Source organism: Tamandua tetradactyla, chromosome 24 (assembly GCF_023851605.1).
Source record: "Tamandua tetradactyla isolate mTamTet1 chromosome 24, mTamTet1.pri, whole genome shotgun sequence".
NCBI lineage: Eukaryota > Metazoa > Chordata > Mammalia > Pilosa > Myrmecophagidae > Tamandua > Tamandua tetradactyla.
Window position 1 is genome coordinate 31689977 of NC_135350.1, and position 25369 is coordinate 31715345.

The 25369-nt window shown below is 35.5% G+C and overlaps 1 protein-coding gene and 1 pseudogene across 11 annotated transcripts in view; one reads left to right on the plus strand and one right to left on the minus strand.

The window, feature by feature from the left end:
- PDLIM5 (PDZ and LIM domain 5) overlaps nucleotides 1-25369 on the minus strand; it is a 241396-nt gene that overhangs the window by 157523 nt on the left and 58504 nt on the right. For all 11 annotated transcript variants that reach the window (XM_077142839.1, XM_077142838.1, XM_077142837.1 and 8 more), the window contains exon 3: nucleotides 4750-4901. In XM_077142839.1, coding sequence (XP_076998954.1) covers nucleotides 4750-4901 — 152 coding nt within the window. The remainder of the gene's footprint in view (nucleotides 1-4749; nucleotides 4902-25369) is intronic.
- LOC143668518 (archaemetzincin-2 pseudogene) lies at nucleotides 19502-23850 on the plus strand (annotated as a pseudogene).

The following is a 25369-nucleotide window of genomic DNA, read 5'->3' on the forward strand; positions in this document are numbered from 1 at the left end:
AAGCTGCTGTAACTTTCCAAAGTTTTCTCAACAAAACTTGTACAGGCCCAGAAAAGCTTAAATTTGGTTACAAACATTACAATGACCCAAAGGCTCAAAGAGTTCTGTCTCCCTCCAACCCCTTCGACGTCACCTCTTACTACTATCCCTTCACTCACTTTGCTCCAGTGCATTGGCTATTTTTTCATCCCTCAGATATCCAATAACCTTCTCAATGAGGTGTTGTTGACCACTCTATTTTTAAATTGTATTTCCCTATCCCTGCACTCCTTCTCTCCCTTATATGCTTTATTTCCCCTCCTTGACTCTTATAGACACATGCTATACTTTTACTTACTTGTTTATTGTCTGTCTCTCCCCATTAAAACGTCAGTACAGTGAGGGCAGGGGATTTTTGTCTTTTGTTCACTGCTACATCCCCAGCATCTTAAGCATTTTAATAAATATTTGTAGAATAAATAAATGATCCCAATGTTGGAAAACGCTGGTACTATCAAATCACTATTTATTAGACACCAATACCACACTATTGTACAAGATGCTGTCAAATACAAATAGAGAGTGAAAAAAATATGGTCTTTGCCTTCAAGGAGTCTAGTAGGACAAACAGGACTAACATATATGGTATAATTAGTTAATAATATAGGTAGTATTATTAACTGACTAATAATTAACTAATTTGTATATGATTCATGGAATCAGCTTTATTATTCTTGATTTTACATAATTATATGCTGAATTGAATGGTAAAAACTGTCATATAAGTTTAGAGGCAAAAAATTAATTGCAATAATAGGAAAAGACTACATGCAGGAGATGTGATTTGATATAAGGGTTGTGGATGTGGAACCAAGGATTGATTAGCAGTGGGTGGGCATTTCAGATGAAATGAGTTTCATGAGAGGGCATAAAGAAAAAAAAAGAAAAAAAGTAGGAGGCATGTGAGGGACAGTGAGAAATCTATCTTAAATGGAATGGAGGGTATTGATTGATGAGTAGTGGTAATTTTGAGAGGACATTTGAGTGGGCCTAGATTACAAAGAACTTACCCTCTGAGCAAAAGACTCTGGTTAAGATGGAATCTTGTTACACATGCTATTGATGCTCAGCCTGGACCCCTGGAATCTTTCTACTAGTTCGGTACCAGGGGTCCCCTAAATTGCTGCTAATGACTCACACCAGCAACTTCCTATAGGAGATTTCTTTGGGCAACAGAAGATACCTTCTCGCCCAACCCCCAAAGAGCATCTGTCTCAAGGCAGGATAGATTATGGAGCAATTTTTTTCCAAGTTCCCTACTAGATCAAGTTAAGGGGAGACATAACCTGAAATCATATCCATGCTCATTTCATTTCTTCTGCTTCCTAACCCCGGCTTCTCTTACTTGCTTGCAGGTAACATTTAAGAATAAATCCCCATCTCAGGCTCTGCTTCTAGGGAAACCAGACTAAGGCAAATCTGAAAAGAAGAATACTACTGCTATGGGAAGGTGTACAGAAAAGATCATGTTCTTAAAGCTATCCATCCCTAGGGTGTAGACCTATTATGGATAGGATCTTTTGATTAGGTTTTTTCAGTTAATGCATATCCCAGGAGGGTCTTAATCCTCTTACTGGTGTCCTTTATAGGAGAAGAAATTCAGAGAAGCAAAAAGAAGAAAGGCAAGGAGCGCACACAGCAAAGCCCAGAGAGAAAAGTCAGAGAAGGTTAGAGAGAGGGACACACAGAAGCTAAGACAGACAGAAACTGAAAAGAGAAACACACAGAGGTTTACAGAGGAAGCCACTGAAGCTAGAAGCTAAAAGCAACAGAATCTGGGAAAGAAGGGAGAGACCAGCAGAAATGCCATGTGCCTTCCCACGTGATAGAGGAGCTGAGGATGCGGGTGGCCTATCTTCAGATTTCAGATATCATCCTGTCGATGCCGCGATTTGGGCATCTTCACAGTCTCAGAACTGATAACCCATTTCTAGTATTGCATTTCATCAGCTTTAGCAAACTAAAACAACTACATCTTCATAAAGAAAACTACAAGTTCATACAGAAAAGACTTACACACAGGGAAAGTACCACTACAAAGTCAATCTGTTTGGAAGGAGAATTCAGAGTAATTTTGGCTTCTGAAAGATGGGATGAAGGGGGGTTACGGAGACAGGAAGCCAATGAAGAATAACTTTCCAAAGTTGTATTTTTTCCTTAAAAGGTAAAAGCATTTCTTCAGCTACACTGTCAGTGTTACACCATCAATTATTTTAAATGCACACACTATCAAAACAGGCTGCCATTCAGAAACATTAAAAAACTTGAAGAGATTTACAATTAATAATACCAGGATTCGAAAATGCTCTCATATTTTGGGTCCCTGATACCCATATTCATAAATAGGAAGACAAGATTAAATCGTATTCTCAAATGTTTATAACAAGTTGATTTGTTAGATTTTGAATTTAAGCAGCTTAAAAGAATCATTATTAGAGTCAGCAGCAGATTACTTAAATTGGAAATGTACTCAAACAGGGTAACATCTGGTTTTCATCTATTTTTATGAGGACCAGAAGAGTTTTTGGTAGAAAAGAAGATACTGGGCACAATGTGAAAACTAGCAGGCTGGTATGAAAGAAATTATACAGAGCCTGGGAAAAGAGTTTCTATCCTACTTAAATGTTCGATTTTAGAATATGAGAAATAGTCCAAAATCACCTCGGGCTTTGGTGTTTTTTGTTGCTGTTGTTTTTATATCTCAAGCAAGTGAAGCTTCCTGTCTCTTGATTCCCTCTTAAAATTCACACTTAGCAAAAATGTCACAAATAAAAATGACTACTTTGCTTTAATTAGTAACAATTTTTGCATTATACTTCTTAGTATATAGAACAGAATGTATTATCAGAAAAAAACTCTTTTAGCAATAAATTTTTCCTCATTGATTATATTTCTATGCATTAAAATGTATAGCTACACTGAATGAAGCTGAATGTGAGAATGATACAGGGAGGAGGGCTGGGGGTACAAATGAAATCACAAAGAAAGATAGGCGATCAAGACTGAGATGGTATAATCTAGGAATGCCTGGAGTGTATAATGATAGTGACTAAATGTACAAATTTTAAAAATGTTTTTACATGACGAAGAACAAAGGAACGTCATTACTGCAGGGTGTTGAAAATAGATGGTAATTAATATTTTAAAATTTCAACTTATGTGTGAGACTAAAGCAAAAAATGTTTATTTGGTACAAAATCTATATTTTGACTAGTGCATTTCCTAATATAACTTATGTAGACAGCTTAACTGAACACCATAAGTACATGGAACCTTGAGTAGGACATGAGATTTTGCTGGTTTGTCCAGAGTGATGTCCTGATAAATCCCAGAGTAATGTGATCAGTGAATAAAGAAGTATTTGCAAAGTCCCCTTGGGGGAAAGGTGAGAAAGGGGGGAAAACTCAACTTTCCCATCTGGAGAATTCCTGATATTTTTACAAGCAGTGGGGACAACCAAATCAATAGGCCAAACCCTCAATCTTGGGGGTTGTTCATATGAAACTTATTCCAAAAAGTATAGACTAAGCCTACTTAAAATTAGGCCTAAGAGTCACCCCCCAGAGAACCTCTTTTGTTGCTCAGATGTGGCTCTCAGCCTACATGGCAAGCAAACTCATTGCACTCCCCCTCTCTATGTGGGACATGACTCCCAGGGGTGTAAATTTCCCTGGCAATGTGGGATAGAAATCCTAGAATAGGCTGAGACTCAGCATCAAGGGATCGAGAAAACTTTCTCGACCGAAAGGGGGAACAGAGAAATGAGACAAAATAAATTGTCAGTGGCTGATAGATTTCAGTCTAGAGGTTATCCTGGAGGTTAATCTTACGCATTATATAAATAGTCCCTTTTTAGTTTAAGTGTATTAGAGAGACTAGAGGGAAGTGCCTAAAACAGTAGAGCTATATTCCAGCCACATTTCTTGAAGATGACTGTATAAAGATAGAGTTTTCACAATGTGACTGTGTGATTGTGAAAACCTTGGGTTTGATGCTCCTTTTAACTATGGATGGACAAATGAGTAAAATATATGGATTAGAAATAAACAAATAATAGGGGAACAAATGCTAAAATAAATTGAGTAGATTGAAATACTAGTGATCAATGGAAGGAAGTGGTAAGGGGTATAGAAAAAAACAGGGGGAACAAAGGTTAAAATATATTGGTTAGATGGAAATACTAGCGGTCAATGAGAAGGAGGGGTAAGGGGCATGGTATGTATGAGTTTTTTTCTTTTTTCTTTTTATTTCTTTTTCTGGAGTGATGCAAATGTTCTAAGAAATGATCATGGTGATGAATATACAACTATGTGATGATATTGTAAGCCACTGACTATATACCAAGAATGGAATGTTCATATGTTAAGAATGTTTGTGTTTGTATGTTGATATGCTTTGTCAATAAAAATTAAAAAAAAAAAGTTTCATGCTAAAATAAGAATTTTTATCCTGAACAACACATAGAAGCTTCAAGAATTTAATTCTCTGATACTGTACAATTTTTTGAGTATGTGCGTATATGCCTTTTATTAGAAAAAACTAACACCTTTCACCAATTCTTGTATTACTAAATTACCGAATTTAAAGCCATTATATTTATCTATCAAAAACAATATCTAGAAATTGTATCTTAATTAATACCACGAATCACACACACAAAAACATATTTTTGAGTGTTTTTCTTTCAGAGCCAAAGAAAAAGTAATTTACCTTTGCAGAGTCATATTCAAAGAGCCAGTACAACCCTTAATCTTGTTCTGGGCTTCAAGATGAGTCATTCCACGTGCACTTATTCCATCAATGCTGACAACCACATCACCTATTCTTACATTTGCCTGGGATGCCTTGCCGCCATCTTTTAGCTGTAATGAATATATTTCATTAGGCATGTCACTATTTAAAAAGTAAATAAAAATAAAACAGATGATAAATTTTACTTTTGCTTCTACCAAAATAAAAGCATATCAACATACTATTGGACAAAGGAGTTCAAGGACCTAGAAATATTATTTTGCTTAACATGCAAAATTATAATTCAAATGATTTTCATATTTACTTTCTTTAAGGTCTTATTTGCTCTATAAAAAATAATTTTTCAGAAAGATTTCTGGCTTAATTTCTACACTTCAAAATTATGCAACAGTAGGGTGTGTTTGTTATAAATCAAGAGAAGAAGCCATGGAAGTTTCACATTTTAGCAGGATAAAAAAAGAATGCTATCTGAATGGGGTATTTTAAACTCTCTTAGAAATAATTTTTTAAAACAGCTGTATTTTTATTTGAGCACAAAGGTTATGGCAGAGGGAGGATCTATGGAAAAATCCTTCCTGTTAACTCCAGTTCATATTAAGTGGATAAGAAATAAATCTTTCAAATCACATGCCCAAATATCTTTTATACTGGGTATGCGTCCTACTCCAGAAATTTAGCAGGAGGGGAAAGAAACTAGTTCTGTCTAGGACTGCCAAACTTTTTGTGTATCCTAGTCTTTAATCCCCATTCTTTGTTCCCTTGCTCAAAAAATTTTTCCATGTGTTTAGATTTCTTAATTTGATCTTTTTCAAATTTCATGTGTGTATGTTTCATTGCTCCAAAATAAGCAACAAATATAAAATCACAGTAAAATCAAAGCTGATGTAGTTTTCATAAAAACCTAGAAACCTGACAAATGCAAATCAAAAGAAGCCATTCTAAATCATATGACAAATTCAGTATTATGTACAAGTAGGTCACAATAAATACTGAGGGTTTTGGTGAGAACAGACTCAAAAAATAAAAAGACAGAAAATAACCAGTATTCCATTAACACTTAAAACTAAAGATTTCAGCAAATAATTTACTAAAAGTACTTTTTCATCAAAAAAAAAGAAAAAATCCCTCAACTCACTGAACAAGAACTGAATGTTAGATGTCATAATTTGGATGCAGAGGAATAAATACAGTGGACATTTTATGTTCACTTAGGTTCTGGTTTACCATCAGTGTTCAACTTATTTCCTCAAAAAATAACCATCAAGGCAGACCAGTCCTGGTAGACAAGAACAAGTACTTTGGATCTAAAATTAAGAAAATAATATTCACTGCCAGATCGATCAAACCAAAGACCATGTCTATGTCTCTTTTCCACAGCAACTGAAATACTAGAAGTGTACCTGACACATGACAAATCTTTATGAAACATATGCTGAATGGATGCCATACTTCTTGCTATTTAACACTGGCAAAATACAGCTTGTTTTAAATTATGAAATTTGGAAAAATTGATACTTTATATAACTTTTAAATCTATAAATATCTTAACATATAATTATCAAATAACAGCTTTTAAGTTAGTAAGAAAATACATACAAGCAAGAATACGTAAAATCTAACAGAAACAATATGTAAAAAATATCTCAAACCTTTAATACTCTATCATATACATAGCACTATATAGTGATTTTGTTTTCACCTTTGCACTAATACAAACAAAACAATCCCTCTCACCTGCTCAGATACTTAATGGTAAGAAAAATTAGTGAAACACTGATACTAATAAAGTTTCCAGAGTAAAAAAAAAACAGATCAAAATTTAATTCATATGATACTTATCAACATGGCTATATTATATATGCATATATATATAGAGAGAGAGAGAGAGACAAAGTACTTCCAAAATTCAAAGAAAATATGGATTGGATTTTAGAACCTTAGAAATGAATCCAGAAGAAATAATTATGATAGAATCTCTAAGTATATTTTAAAACACTGTGCAGACATATTTATTAAAATGTAAAAGCACACTTATCCACTGTTGGTGGGAATGTCAAATGGTGCAACCACTGTGGAAGGCAGTTTGGCGGTTCCTCAAAAAGCTCAATATAGAATTGCCATACGACCCAGCAATACCATTGCTGGGAATCTACTCAAAGGAATTAAGGGCATAAGACACAAACAGACATTTGCACACCAATGTTTATAGCAGCGTTATTTACAATTGCAAAGAGATGGAAACGCCAAAATGTCCATCAACAGACGAGTGGCTAAACAAACTGTGGTATATACATACGATGGAATATTATGCAGCTTTAAGACAGGATAAACTTATGAAGCATGTAATAACATGGATGGACCTAGAGAACATCATGCTGAGTGAGTCTAGCCAAAAACTAAAGGACAAATACTGTGTGGTCCCACTGATGTGAACCGACATTCGAGAATAAACTTGGAATATGTCATTGGTAACAGAGACCAGCAGGAGTTAGAAACAGGGTAAGATAATGGGTAATTGGAGCTGAAGGGATACAGACTGTGCAACAGGACTAGATACAAAAACTCAAAAATGGACAGCACAATAACACCTAATTGTAAAGCAATCATGTTAAAACACTGAATGAAGCTGCATCTGAGCTATAGGTTTTGTTTTTTTTTTACTATTATTATTACTTTTATTTCTTTTCTCTATATTAACATTCTATATCTTTTTCTGTTGTGTTGCTAGTTCCTCTAAACCGATGCAAATGTACTAAGAAATGATGATCATGCATCTATGTGATGATGTTAAGAATTACTGATTGCATATGTAGAATGGTATGATTTCTAAATGTTGGGTTAATTTCTTTTTTTCCGTTAATTAATAAAAATATATATATATATATATATATATGAAAAATCCATTGCCAACATCACATTTAATGGTAAAGATTGAAAGCTTTTCCTCTAAGACTGGGAAGAAGACAAGGATACCCACTGTCACCACAGTTATTCAACGTTGTGCTGGAAGTTCTAGCTAAAGCAGTTAGTCAGGAAAAAGAAATAAAAAGCATGCAAATTGGAAAGGAAGAAATAAAACTTTTCCTATTTACAGATGGCATGATCCAAATACAGAAAAATCCACAACAAAGCTGCTAGAGCTAAAAAAATGAATTCAGCAAAGTAGTACAAGATCAACATGCACAAATGAGTAGTTTTTCTATAGAATAGGAATGAACAGTCACAAGAGGAAATCCAGAAAAAAGTTCCCTTTACAATTGCAACTAAAATAATCAAATATCTAGGAATAAATTAGCCAAGGTTGAAAAGAACTTGTACTCAAAAACTACAAAATATTGCTAAAAGAAATAAAATAATATCTAAATAACTGGAAGGGCAGTCTGTGTTCATGCATTGGAAGACTAAATATTGTTAAGATGTCAATTCTACCCAAAGTGATTTACAGATTTAACACAATCCTAATAAAATTCCAACAGTCTTCTTTGCAGAAATGGAAAGGCCAATCATGAAATTTATATGGAACGGCAAGGGGCCCTAAATAGCCAAAGTTATCCTGAAAAAGAACAAAGTTGGAGGACTCACCCTTTCTGATTTTAAAATTTATTGCACATAAGAGTCAGAATCTAGACTATAGGTTACCAAGGGATGGGGTAGGGAAAGGGCATAGAGAGTTAAGGCTTTAAGTGTACAGAGTTTCTATTTGGAACAATGGAAATGTTTTGGTAATGTTTAGTGGTGATGGTAATACATTATGAATGTAATTAACAGCACTGAAATATATATCTGAATGTGGTTAAAGTAGAAATGTAAGATTGTATATATGATACAAGAATAAATTAAAAAAAAAAAAAATTCATGAAACTGCCCAGCACAGTGAACCCTAAGTTAAGCCATGGACTTAACATGGACTTATGAACATGGATTGTTCATAGTACAATCATAAAAATGTATTTTCACCAAGTATAACAAATATGTCACATCAATGCAAAATGCGAATAAAAGGATGCTATATGGAAAAAAAAATGTAAAAGCAATGTGTTTATGGGTGTTTAGAAGTAAGGAAAAGTCTTTAAAAGTGACAATAACTATATTATGTGATTTTACTATATTAAATAATAATTGTAGGCTGTCTTTTAAGAAATGTTTTTTTATTAATTTAAAGAAAATATTTAATAACAGAAAATACTAATGTTTCTTTTCTACTGCACAGAACTAAACTGCTTATATTGTGACGTGTATATATATATACACACACATATACAGACCCTTAAGCCACCAATGCCACCTCTTTTCATGGGACTTTGGGAAGGTCACCTCATTTTCCTTATAGAATTTTTTTAGAGGTTATGTGAAATAATAGCTCAATGAATGCTAGCTATTATTTTTTACCTCAGATGATAAATCTGTGATGTGTGGTGGGGGCTGTACTACTAGATAATCTCAAAGATTTCTGAAGGTCTCTTCCAGTTGTAAAAGTTTTACCTATTTGTGAGTGTTTTAGTTTGTTAAAGCTGCCAGAATGCAATACATCCGAGATGGATCAGCTTTTAATAGGGGATTTATTTACCTACAAATTTACTGTTCTTTGGAAGAAAGGCAGCTGGTTTTCCTCTGGCTTTCTCTGTCACATGGGAATGCACATGGTGGACATTTGTTGGACTTTCCTCCTGGCTTCTGGGTTCAAACAGCTTTCCCCTGGGTGATTCCTTTCTGCATCTCCAAACATCTGGGTCTGAGCTCTGAGTGCTGTGATGAGGTATGCTGAGCTGCTGAGCTCTCTACTGACCTCTCATTTTTAAGCCTCCAGCTAATTAAATTAAACATCATTCACGTCAGAAGGCACTCCTCTTAGCTGACTGCAGATGTAATCAGCCATATATGAATTTCACATGCTGATGATTTAAGTCCACAGCAACTGAACAATGGGGAGCATCATCACCTGGCCAAGTTGACACTTGAACCTAACTATCACAGTGAGCTATCTCCAAAAAGGTACAAATCTAACCCTAAGATTCAATAATATGAAGACTTTGCTGTAGGACAAAGGGATATCTAATCCCTACTAAAATGAGAAAAAATGAATTGAAATTTAGAATCCGGATAATAAGAGAAAGTATAAGCATAATCTTATACTTTATTTAGTCAAATAGGACAAGCAAAAAGTTTTTAAAAATTTAGCCAGAAATAAAACCCAGCTAAATTACCTCATTATCCCTTACAAAGTAGTCTTAAAATATAAACAATAAAACATATGGGCATTTGCTGTAAATATACAACAAAAGTAATATAAATATTCTCAGTTCATTAGTAGCATAAAGGTAACAAAAAATGTAAAAAGAAAATGATTGAATCAAATCCAATGTTACAACTAGATAAACTTTACTCCTCTGCTCCAGCTATCTGCTAGATTTTGAGTTTCTATGATCTCAAGATGTCCAAAACCAACTTCTCAGAATTACCTATTTTTCCAGGATTGCTTTTACTCTAACAATGACCCTTATGTTCATAAAATGGAACACAAAGAAATCCTACAGCCACCTGTGAATTTTATCTCTTCCTTGAGTATCACATCCTGAGAAATTATGAAATTGTGCAGGTTCCCACTGCCATCATCCTAAACCATATTCATATCACCTTTCACTTGGCTTAGCATAAGAATGATTTTAAGAACTCCTTTGCCTTCAAACTCTCCATATTCTGCTCCCTTTCCTCCAACCTCACATTTCTCTGATAGTGGCTATCCCACTGTTTTATACTGGAGAGTTTCAATCACATCCATACCATGCTCATAAAATGATGTAGGGGAACCTTCAAATGTCTTCTGCTTCCTACAATGTAAGATAAAATTTGAAGCCTAAAATACAAACCATATATATAATTATATAATTTCAATATATACTTTGTCAACAATCTTTTCCCAACTCCAAAACAAGTTCCATGTTTTATAATTTGCTTTTCTCCATGAGCCTTGGATACCGTAGGCACTACAAAAATGTTTGATTAGATTATGCTAAATAAGAAATCAGTTCATCAGTTAAGAATATTAAGAATAGAAATATTCTTAATTCACCAGCAAATAGAGAAAATAAGAATATTCAATCAATCACCAGGATGAACTGACCCAAGGTCAACTGACGTTTCCATCAAAACAAAGTAAATCCATTCTGGATAGTAATAAGTGGTTTCTAGGACCTCCAAAGAGAAGCCACAACTCACTGTGGCAATCTTAGTTATCCAACAAATGTTAAGAAAAGCTTAACTATATTTAAGCTCAATCAATTAGCAAAAATTGAAACAAATGCCTATCACCATCTGTGCAATCTTTCATAAATTTAACCTGTTGTACAAACTCCTTTTGTCACAATTTTTTTTTAGTTTGGTAATATTAATCATTTTAGGTTTTCTACAATGACATATTTTTCTAATTTTCTAACCACTTTCATTACTCTACACCCAGACTTCACACTCACTCGATTTAAATTAAAGGGCATGAAGGGCCTGAACTAATGTTGTATTGTAATGAGAAATGCCCAGTGAATAGCAACAAATTCTAAGACTTGTGAAAAGGTAACAATATCTCACCTTTGCATTTCATTTATTCCCTAAACCACTTTCTCAAACTATCCACTCACTAAAAGGATAAATGGTTCTTTTCACTTCATTAGGTAGGATGTAGGATTATTATGAATTGCAAGCAGCTAAGGAAAGACTACAAAGTCACTCATTATTTGCACAGTTCATATTTTATTGTTTTTTGCAAATCTAAATTGCCTGCATTTGTTTGAAGCAGTAATAACTTTCTACCATCAATGTGCCTTGTACATATTATATGGTAGCCATAAGTATGTGTACATTTCATATATGTACAATGTATAGGAAGGAAGCAGTCATGGGAGGCTCCTGAGTCAAGCTCAGTATAAATCAAACTAATCACAAGCAAATGCTTCTCCTTTGATCTTTAAATGCATTTTTCAGTATTGTTATCCAAATTTCCATAGATTTAACTGTAGCTGCATGATTCTTTAAAAAATTATTTTGTGTCCCCACATAAGTTGCAAGCATATATGGCTACTATGTTGGAAATGAAAATTCAATTTTCGTTTACTGATGCAGAAATGAAGTAAACTAGGTATGTTATGAGAATGGTAAGTTTACCCCACCCCACCTGCCCATTAACTTAAACAGGAAAGATTCTAATCACCTGTACTTGGACTAAAACCCCTTCTTGTGGATAGGTGAATGTTAACTCTTTATTTGTAATTACAGATTACTAAAACCTTTTCTCTTGAAAAGAAAGTTCAGTCTTTTGTAAGTAGGTGGAACAAACTGTATATGCATGTATATGTGTGTGTATGTTGTGGAAGAGAATGTAAGAAAAAGAGGCATCAGAGTATTCTGGATTTCCCATCTTATTTTGAAGAGGAAATACCCAAAGATAAATTTCCTTCAATCATTTTAGGATGGTACCTCCCTTCACAGAATCTTTTACTAACCTAGAAAGGTAATGGCCAAGAACAAGTAATTAATACGATTTTCTAAGCAATCACAATAAGTCAGGCACTTTGTTGGAGGCGGGTAGCCTTAACCATTCTTTACCATTGTAAGGTAATTTTAGTCTCTCTTTTACAGATGAGAAAACAGAGCTGTTTAAATGACTTGACTGCATCCCTACAGCACATAAGAACTCAGTACTGACAGATCACAGGCTTTGAAGTTAGGCAGACATGTTTCTATATTCATGCTCTGTAATTTGCTAGTTATATGACCTGATTTGCTTGACCCTCTAAGTCTCAGTTTTCTCTCTCCTTGAAAATGAGAATATAATTTCACCTCCCTCACAGAGCTGTTGAGCAGATTAAATAAAACACCAGCACAGCACATAGCATATAATGCATGTTAAATGTTCACTATTATTACACCACACCACCAATTCAAAGAGAATGGAAGCCTACTTCTAGGGTCTACAGTACAGGAAGAGGTTTTCAATTTGACCATTCAAATACATCTCCCTCTGACTTTTCCTTTACTTACTAAAAGGTAGGCCAAATGTCCCTCTTCCCTCTGCATCTCTAAGCCTTAATTTCTCCCTCATTCAGCAACAGAACTTGATATGCCACAAATTCAGAACCCCCGCTCATGGTGCCTTCCCTTTCCTGCTTACTACTACCCAAGTCTGAGTTTCCCAAACTCAGGATGGTGACCTTTGTCACCATGTCCAGTGAGAGCTATCAGACCAAATGGTAAGAATCAAACAGGTGCTACTGGTGAAGAAGGCTGTGGTGGGAGTCAGAGAAGGACAAGAATGAAAGAATACAAGAGAACACACAACAGGAGGAACAAAGGAGAGTCTTGGTATAGAAGGTAGAATAGAGAACCAAGATCATGAGAGAATAAAGGGTCATGGGGAATATCCTAAGTGTTGTAAACTAGATCTGGGCCTTTTGTCTCTGAGTGTGTTGTACATGCACACATGCAAAATAATATTTAACAAAACATCAAAATAATCACTAATTACAGAAGAGAAGAATTTATGCTGTTACCCAGATTAGTAAAATAACATAAATGACTATAATTAAGAACTAGCTAATTATTTCACGGTAATACTTAAATATGTCATTAAACATGTCATTAACTTTATTATAGGCAATCAAAATTTTATAACTAAACTCTATAAAAAGGCTTAGACCCCATACAAATGTTGTAACAGCATTTCTTCTTACAAAACTGTTTTTTTTTTTTGAGGGGTGGGGGGTGTATGTCTGGGAATTGAACCCAGGTCTCCTTCATGGAAGGTGAGTATTTTATCACTGAACCATCCGTGCACACTACAACTGTTTTTTAAAAGAGAAAAGTAGCACTACCTATAGAAGTGCATTGAAAACAAAACAATAACACTTCAAAATAACACTTAGACAAGGATCTCGAATGTGCACTTAACAGAAAGTCTATCTTATCCACAAAAAAGTATGTGATTTGGGATTCATAAGGATATACTGTTACATTAATTCTTCCCAGGAGCTAATACCTCTTGAGAGCATCCATATCATAGAAACAAACCAATTACTGAACTCATAGCAAAAACAAATGAAATCAATGAAAGCATTGTAGTGCTATTTTTTAAAAGTTAGAATCCATTATGACAGTTATAATTTCAATTAAATGAACAGCTTAAGATTTCTCTTTAAAATGAGCACTTAAATCAGCTGCTGTATTGCCCTAAGTATTTTCATGGAGGGACAAAATGTTTAGCTATAATACAGACTCTACTCCAACTCTGACTTAATAATTCTTAATGAAATTTATCCTTCTAAATCATAAGAAATGTTCTGACAAAAACCTCTCATCTGCCTTACCCTGGAAATAAGCCAGCACTTAAAAATTTCAGAAGAGTTATCAGCAATAGAAATGATGTACTGAAACATATATACCCAAGTACATTATAGAAATCAGTCTTATAATAGAGAATACCCTTTTAATAATTAGATGCTTACTGAAAGAAGAATTTATGCCAGTTCAAAAAAAATTTACTTTAGTAATCACTCTGTAATGTTCTATGGGTAACAAGTGGGAGACATGTACCTATAAACGAACCACTAACCAAGTGCAAGTTTTCAAACTTCTGCATATTTTCAACAAATATGGAATGCTTGGAAACATATGACCCTAACACAAAGGGTATGACAGGAATGCCATCAGACTTAGTAAATATAAAAAAGAAACATATGACAGCTACCGAAAGAAACACTAACAGAAATTTCCCATGTCCAAAAACCATGGGAACGAAATGATGGGAAATAAAAGCTGTTGTTTTTTCTAATAGCGATGTGACCAAAATTTGGAGAAATGCATTAATAAAATATCAATCTGATCAACAGGATTTTCTTTGAAGCAAAGGAAAACACTCAGAAAAGTATTCTTAAAAAATCTTTTATTTTCTTTTAAAATGTATTTGCCAATACCTACTAGTTTGAGTAAAACAAACAACAAAAAATGGACCAAGATGTATGAGCCTATGCTTGAAAATATCTAGATATCTCCCACACACTTCCCAGGGTACCATAAAATGTGACTTTTTACACACACACACACACACACACACACACACACAAACGCACACACCCTAAGCCACAAGAATGTATTAGCATTACATCTATAAAATCGGGAACTTACACAGAATCAATCACCACCAACAATCACAAATAAACAAAATATGGGTAAAATTTTTAGCTACCTGAAGGACTAATAAAGTGAGCAGAAGTAAAGACAACTAGGGAAGTGCTGATTTTTTTCCAAACATATCTTTCAAGGATTATTTCAAATCCCAATTTGTTTACTCACACTCCTGAGGGTGATCAATCTATTCTAAAATATCACACTTCAGCTGTTATGTTCTGGTTTGGACTATTTATTGTTATATAATATCGGTACCTTGACTAGTGTGCAAATGCTACTTAACTACACTTAAAATGACAAACTCTGAATTAGATGTTTAATATGAACAAGCCCTTTTAAAATCTGAGGCTACTCTGGATTTAAGACTTTTCTGTGAAATAAAATAATCTGGCTTTTTGTGGTTTAGAATGATAGAAAGATAAAATGAACAATGGCTGCGCCTTTTTTGTGCCTAAATTTGTAAAATCCCAAGTCATGTGAGAACTGATTAACTATGAGCCTTATTTTTGGCTTATGGATCAAACTGGAATTAATTTTACCCAAAAGTTTGAGAAAACATTTACAAGGAAGCAATGAGAATAATGGTGCAAATATGTATCATCATACCTTAACAGAGGAAGAGGGTGATTACGTCTCTTTCCTTAGTCACTAGTGAGCTACCAAAGTCAAATATAGCTTCCACTATAGCTGTCTGCTCTAACAATCTAAATGCATTTCCCATGAAGAGACTTTATCTATTGAAATATCACCTTATTCTACTCTACTAATGTCCAATGAAATAGAAATCATTCTATTATTCTAAATTCTTAAACTGGAATTCACTATTAAGACTCCAGTTAACACTTCCACTTTATAGCTAATCTCTATGTGTTGCTTAGGCCCAAATACTTAATGTCCTTTGTAGCTAATGAACGAATATGATTCCACCTGAAATGTGAAAAGTATAGTGGTTTGTAAAAAAAGCACACCCACAAATATTCAAAATCAAACAAATTTTTTAATTATAAAGAAATTAGTGTTTCTATGTAATCCTCTCTGAATTAAAGGAAATAGTAAGTAATATCACAGGTAACTAAAATAAAGGTTGAAAGCAAATTAATCAAGTACAATTTATTTGGAAACAGGTTAACACTGATCAGCACACAATTCAACTCTAGCTCCCCACTAGGTTCTGATCATTGACAAGAGGGCTCTTTTGCAATCATATGCAAACAATATAGAACCATATATAATTTTCCATTGAGTGGGTCCACAGCCTCCCCTAGATTCTCAAAGGCATCTCTGGCCAAAAAAATGTTAACAACTAATGATTTGATGAAACCTTAGAAAATAGTTTATCAAAGTGTGGCTTCTCAACCACCAACTGGCATACATCTGTGCACAAGGAAAAAAAAATTCATAGAACCTTCAAAACCCAAAAGGCAAAGATGTTTCAAAGCAAGAACTTCGATAGCATCAAGAAAATTTAAGAACTCTTAAAGCAGGATGAGTATATATTCAAAGGGGTGAAAAATCGTGATTTCACAGGCTAATGGCAACAAGTATAAAACAGGGACTCAATTTTAAAAACTGTATAATCTAGAGTGCACAGGGTTTGAGTGGTAGAATGCTCGCCTTACATGCAGGAGAACTGGGTTCGATTCCCGGATCATGCACCTCCCCCCCCCCAAAAAAAAACCCTGTTATAATCTTCATAGTGTAAAAATCACAAACATTTAATAAGGGCCATTCCAATAAGGTACTAATTATTTCAATTCTGAGAGCAGATATAAAAGAATAGGAAATGTCCTTTCCCTCAGCTACTGTTTTATACTATTTAACTTTTCAAATATATGCAACTATCCTTAAAGTAGTATTCCTCAAACTATCTGTGGTGAATGAAGGACCAGTTTTTTCTCTCCTGATATGACATGTAGTGATTCTTTTGTAAACATTAATAAAGAAATTGCTGAGAAAAGAAATTTTTTTAAAAAGATAAAATATAAACTCAAATTTTGCATTATCAGATTAAATAAAATTATTCTGTCAAACTACTACAAACATTTCTAAATACTTATTCTTTACTTCTGTACTTAGTTCATCTCAAGCTGGTAACCAAAAGTTTGCTGGTTTGTACATCATATTCCTCTTTTAGGAGTATGTACCTTCTAGGTAATGACTATATTTCTCTTTAGGTCCATTGTACATGGACTACGAATACACAAACATGAGTTGAATTACTACACTAGAAATTAAAGATATTTTAATAAATAAGCTATTGTTTGATAATTTATTAATCATAATAAGTATTAAAAATTTCTAATTTTTTGGCTCTTATATAAAACATAAGGTGATTAATAATATTTTTAATAATTGCTTTTAATAGTGTATGCTCTATTAAAGGGTTGCACACGCTTACAACTCTTGGTATTTTGAAAGAAACCTGAGGTCAATTCTAGCACATCACTAACAAATTATGTGACCCTGGGCAAGTCATTTACATCTCTGGTCTCAATCTGGTCAGCTGTACAAGACAATTGGATCAAAGGTTTTTGAGGTCTTTCTCAACTCTAAAATACAGTAAATATTTATACATACTTCATAATCTCTCATGAAATCTCAGTTAACTGTTATTAATAAACAATATTTAAAATATAAACATTTATTTATTGTTCATTATATCCCAGTTATTGTTATTAATAAATAATATGTAAAAGCATAAGTAGTTCTTATTATATATTATCAGTTATTAAAATTAGTAGCCACTACTTACTGTGACACTAAAATCTTTTGTTATTTTTCGATTACTTCATATGTGTTATTCTTATTTTTCTATTACAAGATATTAAGATGTTTGGGAGAATTCCTGAGGTAAGCATTGAATGATTAAAACCAACCCTGGGTCCAAGATAAGAAAGACAAGATCACTGTAACACTGATTAATATAATCAGAACTAAGACTGCCTTATGAACGAGAATCAAGTTAACTTTGGATTCCCAGAAGTCAAACTGGGAGTTACTAAAAGATCTGGGTTTGGGTGTAGGAATCTAATACCTAGGCAGAGATAAATAGCATAGTACATAAAGCACCGGAAGATAAAGTGATGAAGAAAATCACCAAGAGTGCAGAAATTGGGGAACCATTCCAAACATATGAAGATACAGACAAAAAAGCCTAGGATGTTACTGAACAAGAAATTAAAATCACAGGATACACAGTTAAACGTAAAGTTCATCAGATTTCCTCATATCTTTTAATATCTTATGGCAAAGTGGGTGTGTTTCAATGACCTCAACCACATCAGTATTAGAAAGTCAAAAGCCTGTGTTTCAAACTTAACAAGAAAAGGAATGAAATTCATTTTTCAGTCCTCAAATGATTTTTTATTTTATACCCACTAGCATTTGATGCTGAATTAGGCATTTACTTTTTCATCATACATTTACTGATCAGCATATAGATCAGATGCTGATGGCTATAAAAATGAATTAATAATAAGGCTAGTTAGAGAAACAAATATTCATTCATTCCATCGTTTAACAAATACTGGCTGAGTTTCTACTATGTACCAAGCACTATTCTGGGTACTGATGATACAGCAGTGAACGAAATGAAGTCGTTCCCCAACCCCAAAGAACTTAACTGTAGTCATGGGAAAAGAGGCAAATCAACAAACAAACAAAGATATATAATAGAATGTCAAGAATGATAAGTGTTCATTAGAAGAAAAACAGAATAGGGAAATGGGATAGAATGTGCCAGGAGGTATCGGTTTAAGGCAGGGTTGTAAAACAGGGAGGACCAGAATAAAGGAAGGGATAGAGTCATACAGATATCCAGAGGTAAAGCATTTCAGACACAGAGGCAAGCAAAGGTAAAGGATACTCTAGGATACTATGGAGTCGTGATGAAATGTATAAAACATATTACTAACACAAAGACTGGAATGACTTATATGCTTAGATTCTTTGAGAAGTTTTCTCAAAAAAATGACAATTTCCTTGAGTGCTGAAATGTGGGTTATATGTAGAAACAAAAAAGACACATGTATTCTAGGCAAAGGCAAAAAGCATGGAAAGACAGGATGATATGAAAGTGCTACCATTTCCAGCAAATGACAAGTAGTTAAGGGTGTCTACAGTATAAGAAGAAAGTGGCAGGGACACTGGGAGACAAGATTGACAAGGTTGCCAAAAGCCATTTTAAAATAAGGGCCACGATAACTTAAAAGTATTGGCAAAGTCCCTTGAGGGACTAGAGAAAATACATGGAACTATTAAACTTTCCTACCAGGGAAATCCCTAATACTCTCTCAAACATTAGGGATTCCAAAGTTAGTAGGCAAACCCTTGATCTTGAGTCTTATTCTTATGAAATTTATTTTGGTAACAGAGAAATTAAGCCTACCTATAATTATGCCTCAGTTACTTCCAGAAAACCTCTTTTGTTGCGCAGATGTGGCCTCTCTAAGCCCAACTCTGCAGGTAAAATCATTAACCTCCCCCACTACTTGGGACATGACATCCACTGGTATAAGTCTCCCTGGCAATGTGGGACATGTCTCATGTGGGAGGTGAGTCTGATCCTGGAAGGATGGGATTGACAATGCCTGACTCACCAAAAAAGGGAAAAGAAACATAAAAAAATAAGGTATCAGTGGCTAAGAGATTTCAAATAGAGTCGAGAGGCTATTCTGGAGGTTACTCTTACGCAAGCTTCAGCTAGATATTGCTAATTGCCATGGTATGCCAAGCCCCAAGCAACAGTATTCCTGTAAACCCAGGGCTCATCTAAAACTTTACAGAAGTTTCACTCACTAAGTTTATTTTTCAGAAACTTAAAACCTCCAGAGCATTTATATGCCAGATGAGCCCTGAAACACAGTTTCCAGTCTCTCTAAGAGTATTAACCAGTTGCTTCCCTCTCCCTCATAATGCTGAAATCCCTTTTCAACATGAAGTTAGAATGCTCATGGCCCAAATAACCCTAAAGATTGGGAGAAGGATCAAAGGAGAGGAAGAGTTATAACACAGAAGATAGGATTTAACAAATAAGTATGACTGCTGAATCATTATATTGATATTTCTTTTAGTAGCCATTGTTTTGGAGCAGCTAGAAGGAAAAACCTGAATGAAATTATGGAATTGTAATCCATAGTACACTTTAAAATCTCTTCTATAACTATATGTCAAAATGTACTCTGAAATTTTTATCTTTTTTGTATACATGTTATATTTCACAATTTAAAAAATGTTTAAAAATGGCACAGTTTTTGACAGTAAATACTTCTGAAGAATCTAAGTTTATAGGTGCTTCTACATCAACTGGTGTGAGCTCCTTTGTGCTGGTTTGAAAGGAAGTATGCCCCCTAAGAAAAGTCATGTTTTAATGTAAATCCCATTTCTTAAAGGTAGAATAGTCTCTATTCAGTGCTGTGTATTTGGGACTGTGATGGGATCATCTCCCTGGTTGATGAGATTTAGTTAAGAACGGTTGTTAAACTGGATTAGGGGATGATATGTCTCCACCCATCTGAGTGGGTCTTGATTAGTTTCTGAAGTCCTATAAAAGAGGAAACATTTTGGAGAATGAGAGACTCAGAGAGAGCAGAGAATGCTGCAGCACCACGAAGCAGAGAGTCCACCAGCCAGCGACCTTTGGAGATGAAGAAGGAAAACGCCTCCCGGGGAGCTTCATGAAACAGGAAGCCAGGAGACAAAGCTAGCAGATGATACCGTATTCGCCATGTGCCTGTCCAGCCGAGAGAGGAGCCCTGACTGCGTTCGCCATGTGCCTTTCCAGATGAGAGAGAAACCCTGAACTTCATCGGCCTTCTTGAACCAAGGTATCTTTCCCCAGATGCCTTTGATTGGACATTACTATAGACTTGTTGTAATGGGGACATTTTCTCGGCCTTAGAACTGTAAACTAGCAACTCATTAAATCACCCCCTTTTAAAAGCCCTTCCGTTTCTGGTATATTGCATTCCAGCAGCTAGCAAACTAGAACATCCTTCAAAATTTTTATTGCTTATCTTATACAGGTATCACTCCTGAATGCCATTCTGTTTCCAAGAAATCTGTTTTTGACAATTCCTGGTTCCTTCCAGGTCTTTTTCTATCACCCAATTTCTCTTATCCTGTGGGGATAATGGGGGCATCTGAAACTCTTTCCTCCCCTAAGAAACATGGCCTCCGTCTCTGTCATCCTCATGTAGCCCTCCAGGACAAGGCCCATCAACACACGGACTCCAGGAGCTTCTCATTCCTAAGGACCCACTTCCTTCCAGCTCTCTCTGCTTAGGTCAGAACTACTATCATCACCCTTAAAGGTCTCCCATGCCTTTTCCTGCAGTTCCAAATTTATTTTTCTAGCCCACTAAACTAGCCTGCACAACGGCTACTATCAAGAAAGCACTAAATGTTTCAGAACACTTCTAGAACTACTCTTTGTAATGACAAAGCATTGACTTATTCTACATGTCCTCTCCCCCTCTATAGAAATCAAATGCTCAATCACAAGCAGCAGCTATAAATGGAAAGGAGATGTTCTTACATCAGTACCACTCTTTTTTTCTTTTCTTTTTTTTTCCTCAACAAAGAGTAAAATAAGTTCGAGTAACACTGAATGATTCTTGCTCTGCTGCACCATGTGTTCCCAAGCTCTAGGTAATACTGAACTTGGCAGAGGGCAGGGTGCTGACAGCAGTTAGGGAAAGTCTATTAAGCAATGTCACTAGCTCCCAGTTCTGTGAAGTCTGCACAGGAGTGGGAGTAAGGAAGTGGAGAGGGCTAGGATTTTGGTTGGCCTGGAATCATATGCCTGAACCACACCATCTGCTATTTCATCTTCTCCCTGTTTACCACTTATTACCCCAGTGCTCTCATGAATCAAATCACCTATACCTTTCAGAGTAACAGCCCAGAACCACTCAACTAGAAGGATAAGACTAAAGCCATTACTGTTACAGAAAATAAGAATTTACTACTAGACATTACATATAAATCTAGGACCTATATAGGGATCTTCTTGCGTAAATAAAAAATTATCAGTACTACTAACTATTGATCATTATTGGAAGCTGAAAACCCACTATTTTACTGGAATCTTAAAAGTCTTTAAATTAGCTTAGAAAAGGTGACATTGGGTTCTGAAACATTCTTTTCAATAAATGGTTAATGAGTTTAGGATATATAACAGTGCATAAGATGTGTGTGTGTGTGTGTGTGCGCGTGCGCACACGCGTGTAATGGGGTGGGGAGACAAGGGTAGATAGCATTATACTTTTTTAACTGTTTAAGGTATGTATAGTTAACAGATTTCATTTATGAGAGTAACTACCATTTATTGAGTATTCATTCAATGCTGACACCATGCTAGGTATCTTCCATTTATGCATGTAAGATGGTAAGGTTTAAATAACAAGTATAAAATGCTACAATAAAAAGTTAGATCATTTGCCCTTTTATCTCATAGGTTAACATTAGACCTTAACATTTCTTCAGTATATTAAAAAACTGATCCAAAAGTTAAGAATACATTTCCAAGAAAATCCATCTGGTAACCCCATGGTTAGCCTGGTTATTATTCCATGCTGGCAATTTTTATAAGCCATTCCCTCAAATTTCAAACAATGTGGAAAATAATATGCAATATCAAAACACTGAGGCACAGGAGCTGCCAGGGGAAGGCAGTATTGAGGCCTGTCAGGGGCGAAGGCACCCTACATACCACTTCTATGATAAGGTCCAGACAGGCCAGAAACCGACATGCCAGTCCTTCTACAGCTAAAACATCAGTGAAAGCTTTCCTCCCGAAAGCTTTGTGGTGAAACAGCTATTTGATCCATTCCAACAGAAGGACAAAAGCTCTGCAAAGAAAAATAGTATGACTGGAGGAGGCCAGCATTCTGAACAGAACTAAAAACAGCTCTCATCTCAAAGACCCCAGGACTTGTGTTGCAGTATAACTTAGACGTTGGGGAATGGCATTTGATGAATGAAGTCTTGCAGCCAGACAGTGATCTCTGAACCTGTTACTTTGCACCCACCTCTGATTCCGAGGTACCCCAAGACTTTAAATTTTCAATAATCCTTACAGAAAGATAACCTCTCCAGAGAAATACAGTTTTTATAGACAGTGCATTCCAGGGAACACCAGAATTTTCTGTGGAAAATGTATGAGATGCCACAAGGGCTACTGTAAAGCATTTTTCTATGGCTCAACAACAAAACTCTTAGAACTAGTTTCTGTTTCTGCAATGATAAAACCCATAAATTCATGCACAGGACATCCCATAGTTCTTAAAGAAGAAACTTCAAAATGCCTTCTGTGCTACAGGGATAACAATGACTGATCTTAACCGAAAAGACTCTTGGAATTTTGTCACCGACAAGTCTCTTTCATAGATGGTATGGGCATCATTCAGATTTGCCAAGTATAGCAATGATTTTTTACAGCTCATGCTATGAAGGCAAAGTAAAGAAGCTCTGGAAAACATCTTCAGATGACTATCTTTGATGACTATTATATTCCTGAAATCACTTGTATTTTGCTACTTGGGTCCTATAAAACTTTAACCTATGAGACTAGACACACATGTGGACTGCAACACTGCCAGTGGTTCTCATGCCTAATGTAAAGATCCAACTATATGGAAGAAGCTAATCTGTGCCCTCTAAAGCTTTGCCCCATCTGTTATGCAAGTTGCAGTGTGATACTGACTGCATGATCAAAGGCAGATACAAAGTGCTAGTGAGGTGGATTCATGAAGACACTGCAGGCAGGCATACCATGTGTAACTCCAAAACATAGTTGTGAGAATAATGCGCACTGCCACAACCTGTGGAAGCTGTTAGTGAGTGGAAGAGTGGATAATAAAATGCCTTTCTGTTTTCCAAAAATAAGGGCCTTCAAATAGAAGTAATTAAAATAAAATACTTACATGTTACACTTTCAAATTATGGGTGTGTGTATAAAATATGAGCAAGAAAATGCTCGTTCTAGAAGCAAAATCTCCTATTTCGTGTACTCTGGTAAAGATTATAGACATAAATTAGAGACCAATATACTGATATATTATAATGTCCCACACTTCAGAAACATTCAGTGGGAAACATATTCCTTATACAGGTTCTTTAATCAGAAATACACTTCATAGACTACAAAGAGTTCTGGCATAAAATGCCTGGAATGGATACATAAATTTTCACTGAGAATTCTCTGGGGATTTACAGCAAGCTTCAAGAATAAAGACTTTATCAAAGAAAGGTTGCTTTTGTTTTGTCTGAGAGAAGCAAGAGAGGTAAAGGGTTACTTAGCCATTTTGCCCTACCCCAAGGTGATCTACAAACCAAAACTTTTTTGCCTTGGGAAGTACAGTTCAAAAAAAAAAAAATGTGTACACACACACACTGGAAGACATAATCAGCCTTAATTCAATGGATTTTTAAAATATAATTATTTTCGTTTCTCTAAAATCTAAAACTGTGCTTAGTTATTTGATCAAAAAAACAAATACTTTTTCCTGATTCTCACTTATTATTCCCCAATCATAAGAAAGAAGCAACTCAAGCTCGGTTTCTTGGAGCTGTCTGATTCAATATTTATATTATACATTATTAGGAGGCGTGCATATCACTATATAAATGTCAAAAAAACAGGGTAAAAAAAATATACTGTGCTTTGGAAGAAAGATTTAAAAGCTCTTTATTGACTTGAAGATATACAAAATACAAAGGGCAAAAACTTTATCTCACTATTTAAATTCAAAAACAAATATTAGGAGACTTTCAGGAAGATGGCCAAATAGAATAGCTCAGGATTAGCCCTCCTCCACGGAAAAGTTAGAGAAGGGACAGGAGGGCAATTGAGACGGCGATTCGGGAGTGCGGCTGACCTGGGAGAGATTTCTGCACCACATGGGGCAGCCCTAGTTGCTGAGCCCAAGGAACTGATACACAGAAAGCTGGAGCCTCCTGCAGAGGTGCAGGCCCCACAGGAGTGCATGGACAGGAGCTGGGGACTAGGAAGTAAGCTGGGCCGTGTTTCTTGAGCACACTACCCTCACCAACGCACCCCATGACTGGCAACTCACCCCACACCTCACGCACCTGAACCCCATCACCCGTTCCCATTTCCCAAGCTCCAGGCACTCCCACCCACCAGCCCCCAGTGCACTTACCTGCCTCAGACCCACACACCAAGTGCAGCCCAACCCACCTTTCCTGCACCCCTCCTGAATACTACCTCCCACTCCCTGTTCCCTGCAGGTTGTTGCCAGCACACAGGGCTGTGGGAACTAACCTCTACCCAGGCTGCCCCTGCCCATAGTGCCACACGGTCTTAACCTGCCCCCCACCCCCGAGTTCTGTGCATCTATTTATGGCATTCCTAGGCCCACGCATGTGTGTGGGTCCCCAATCA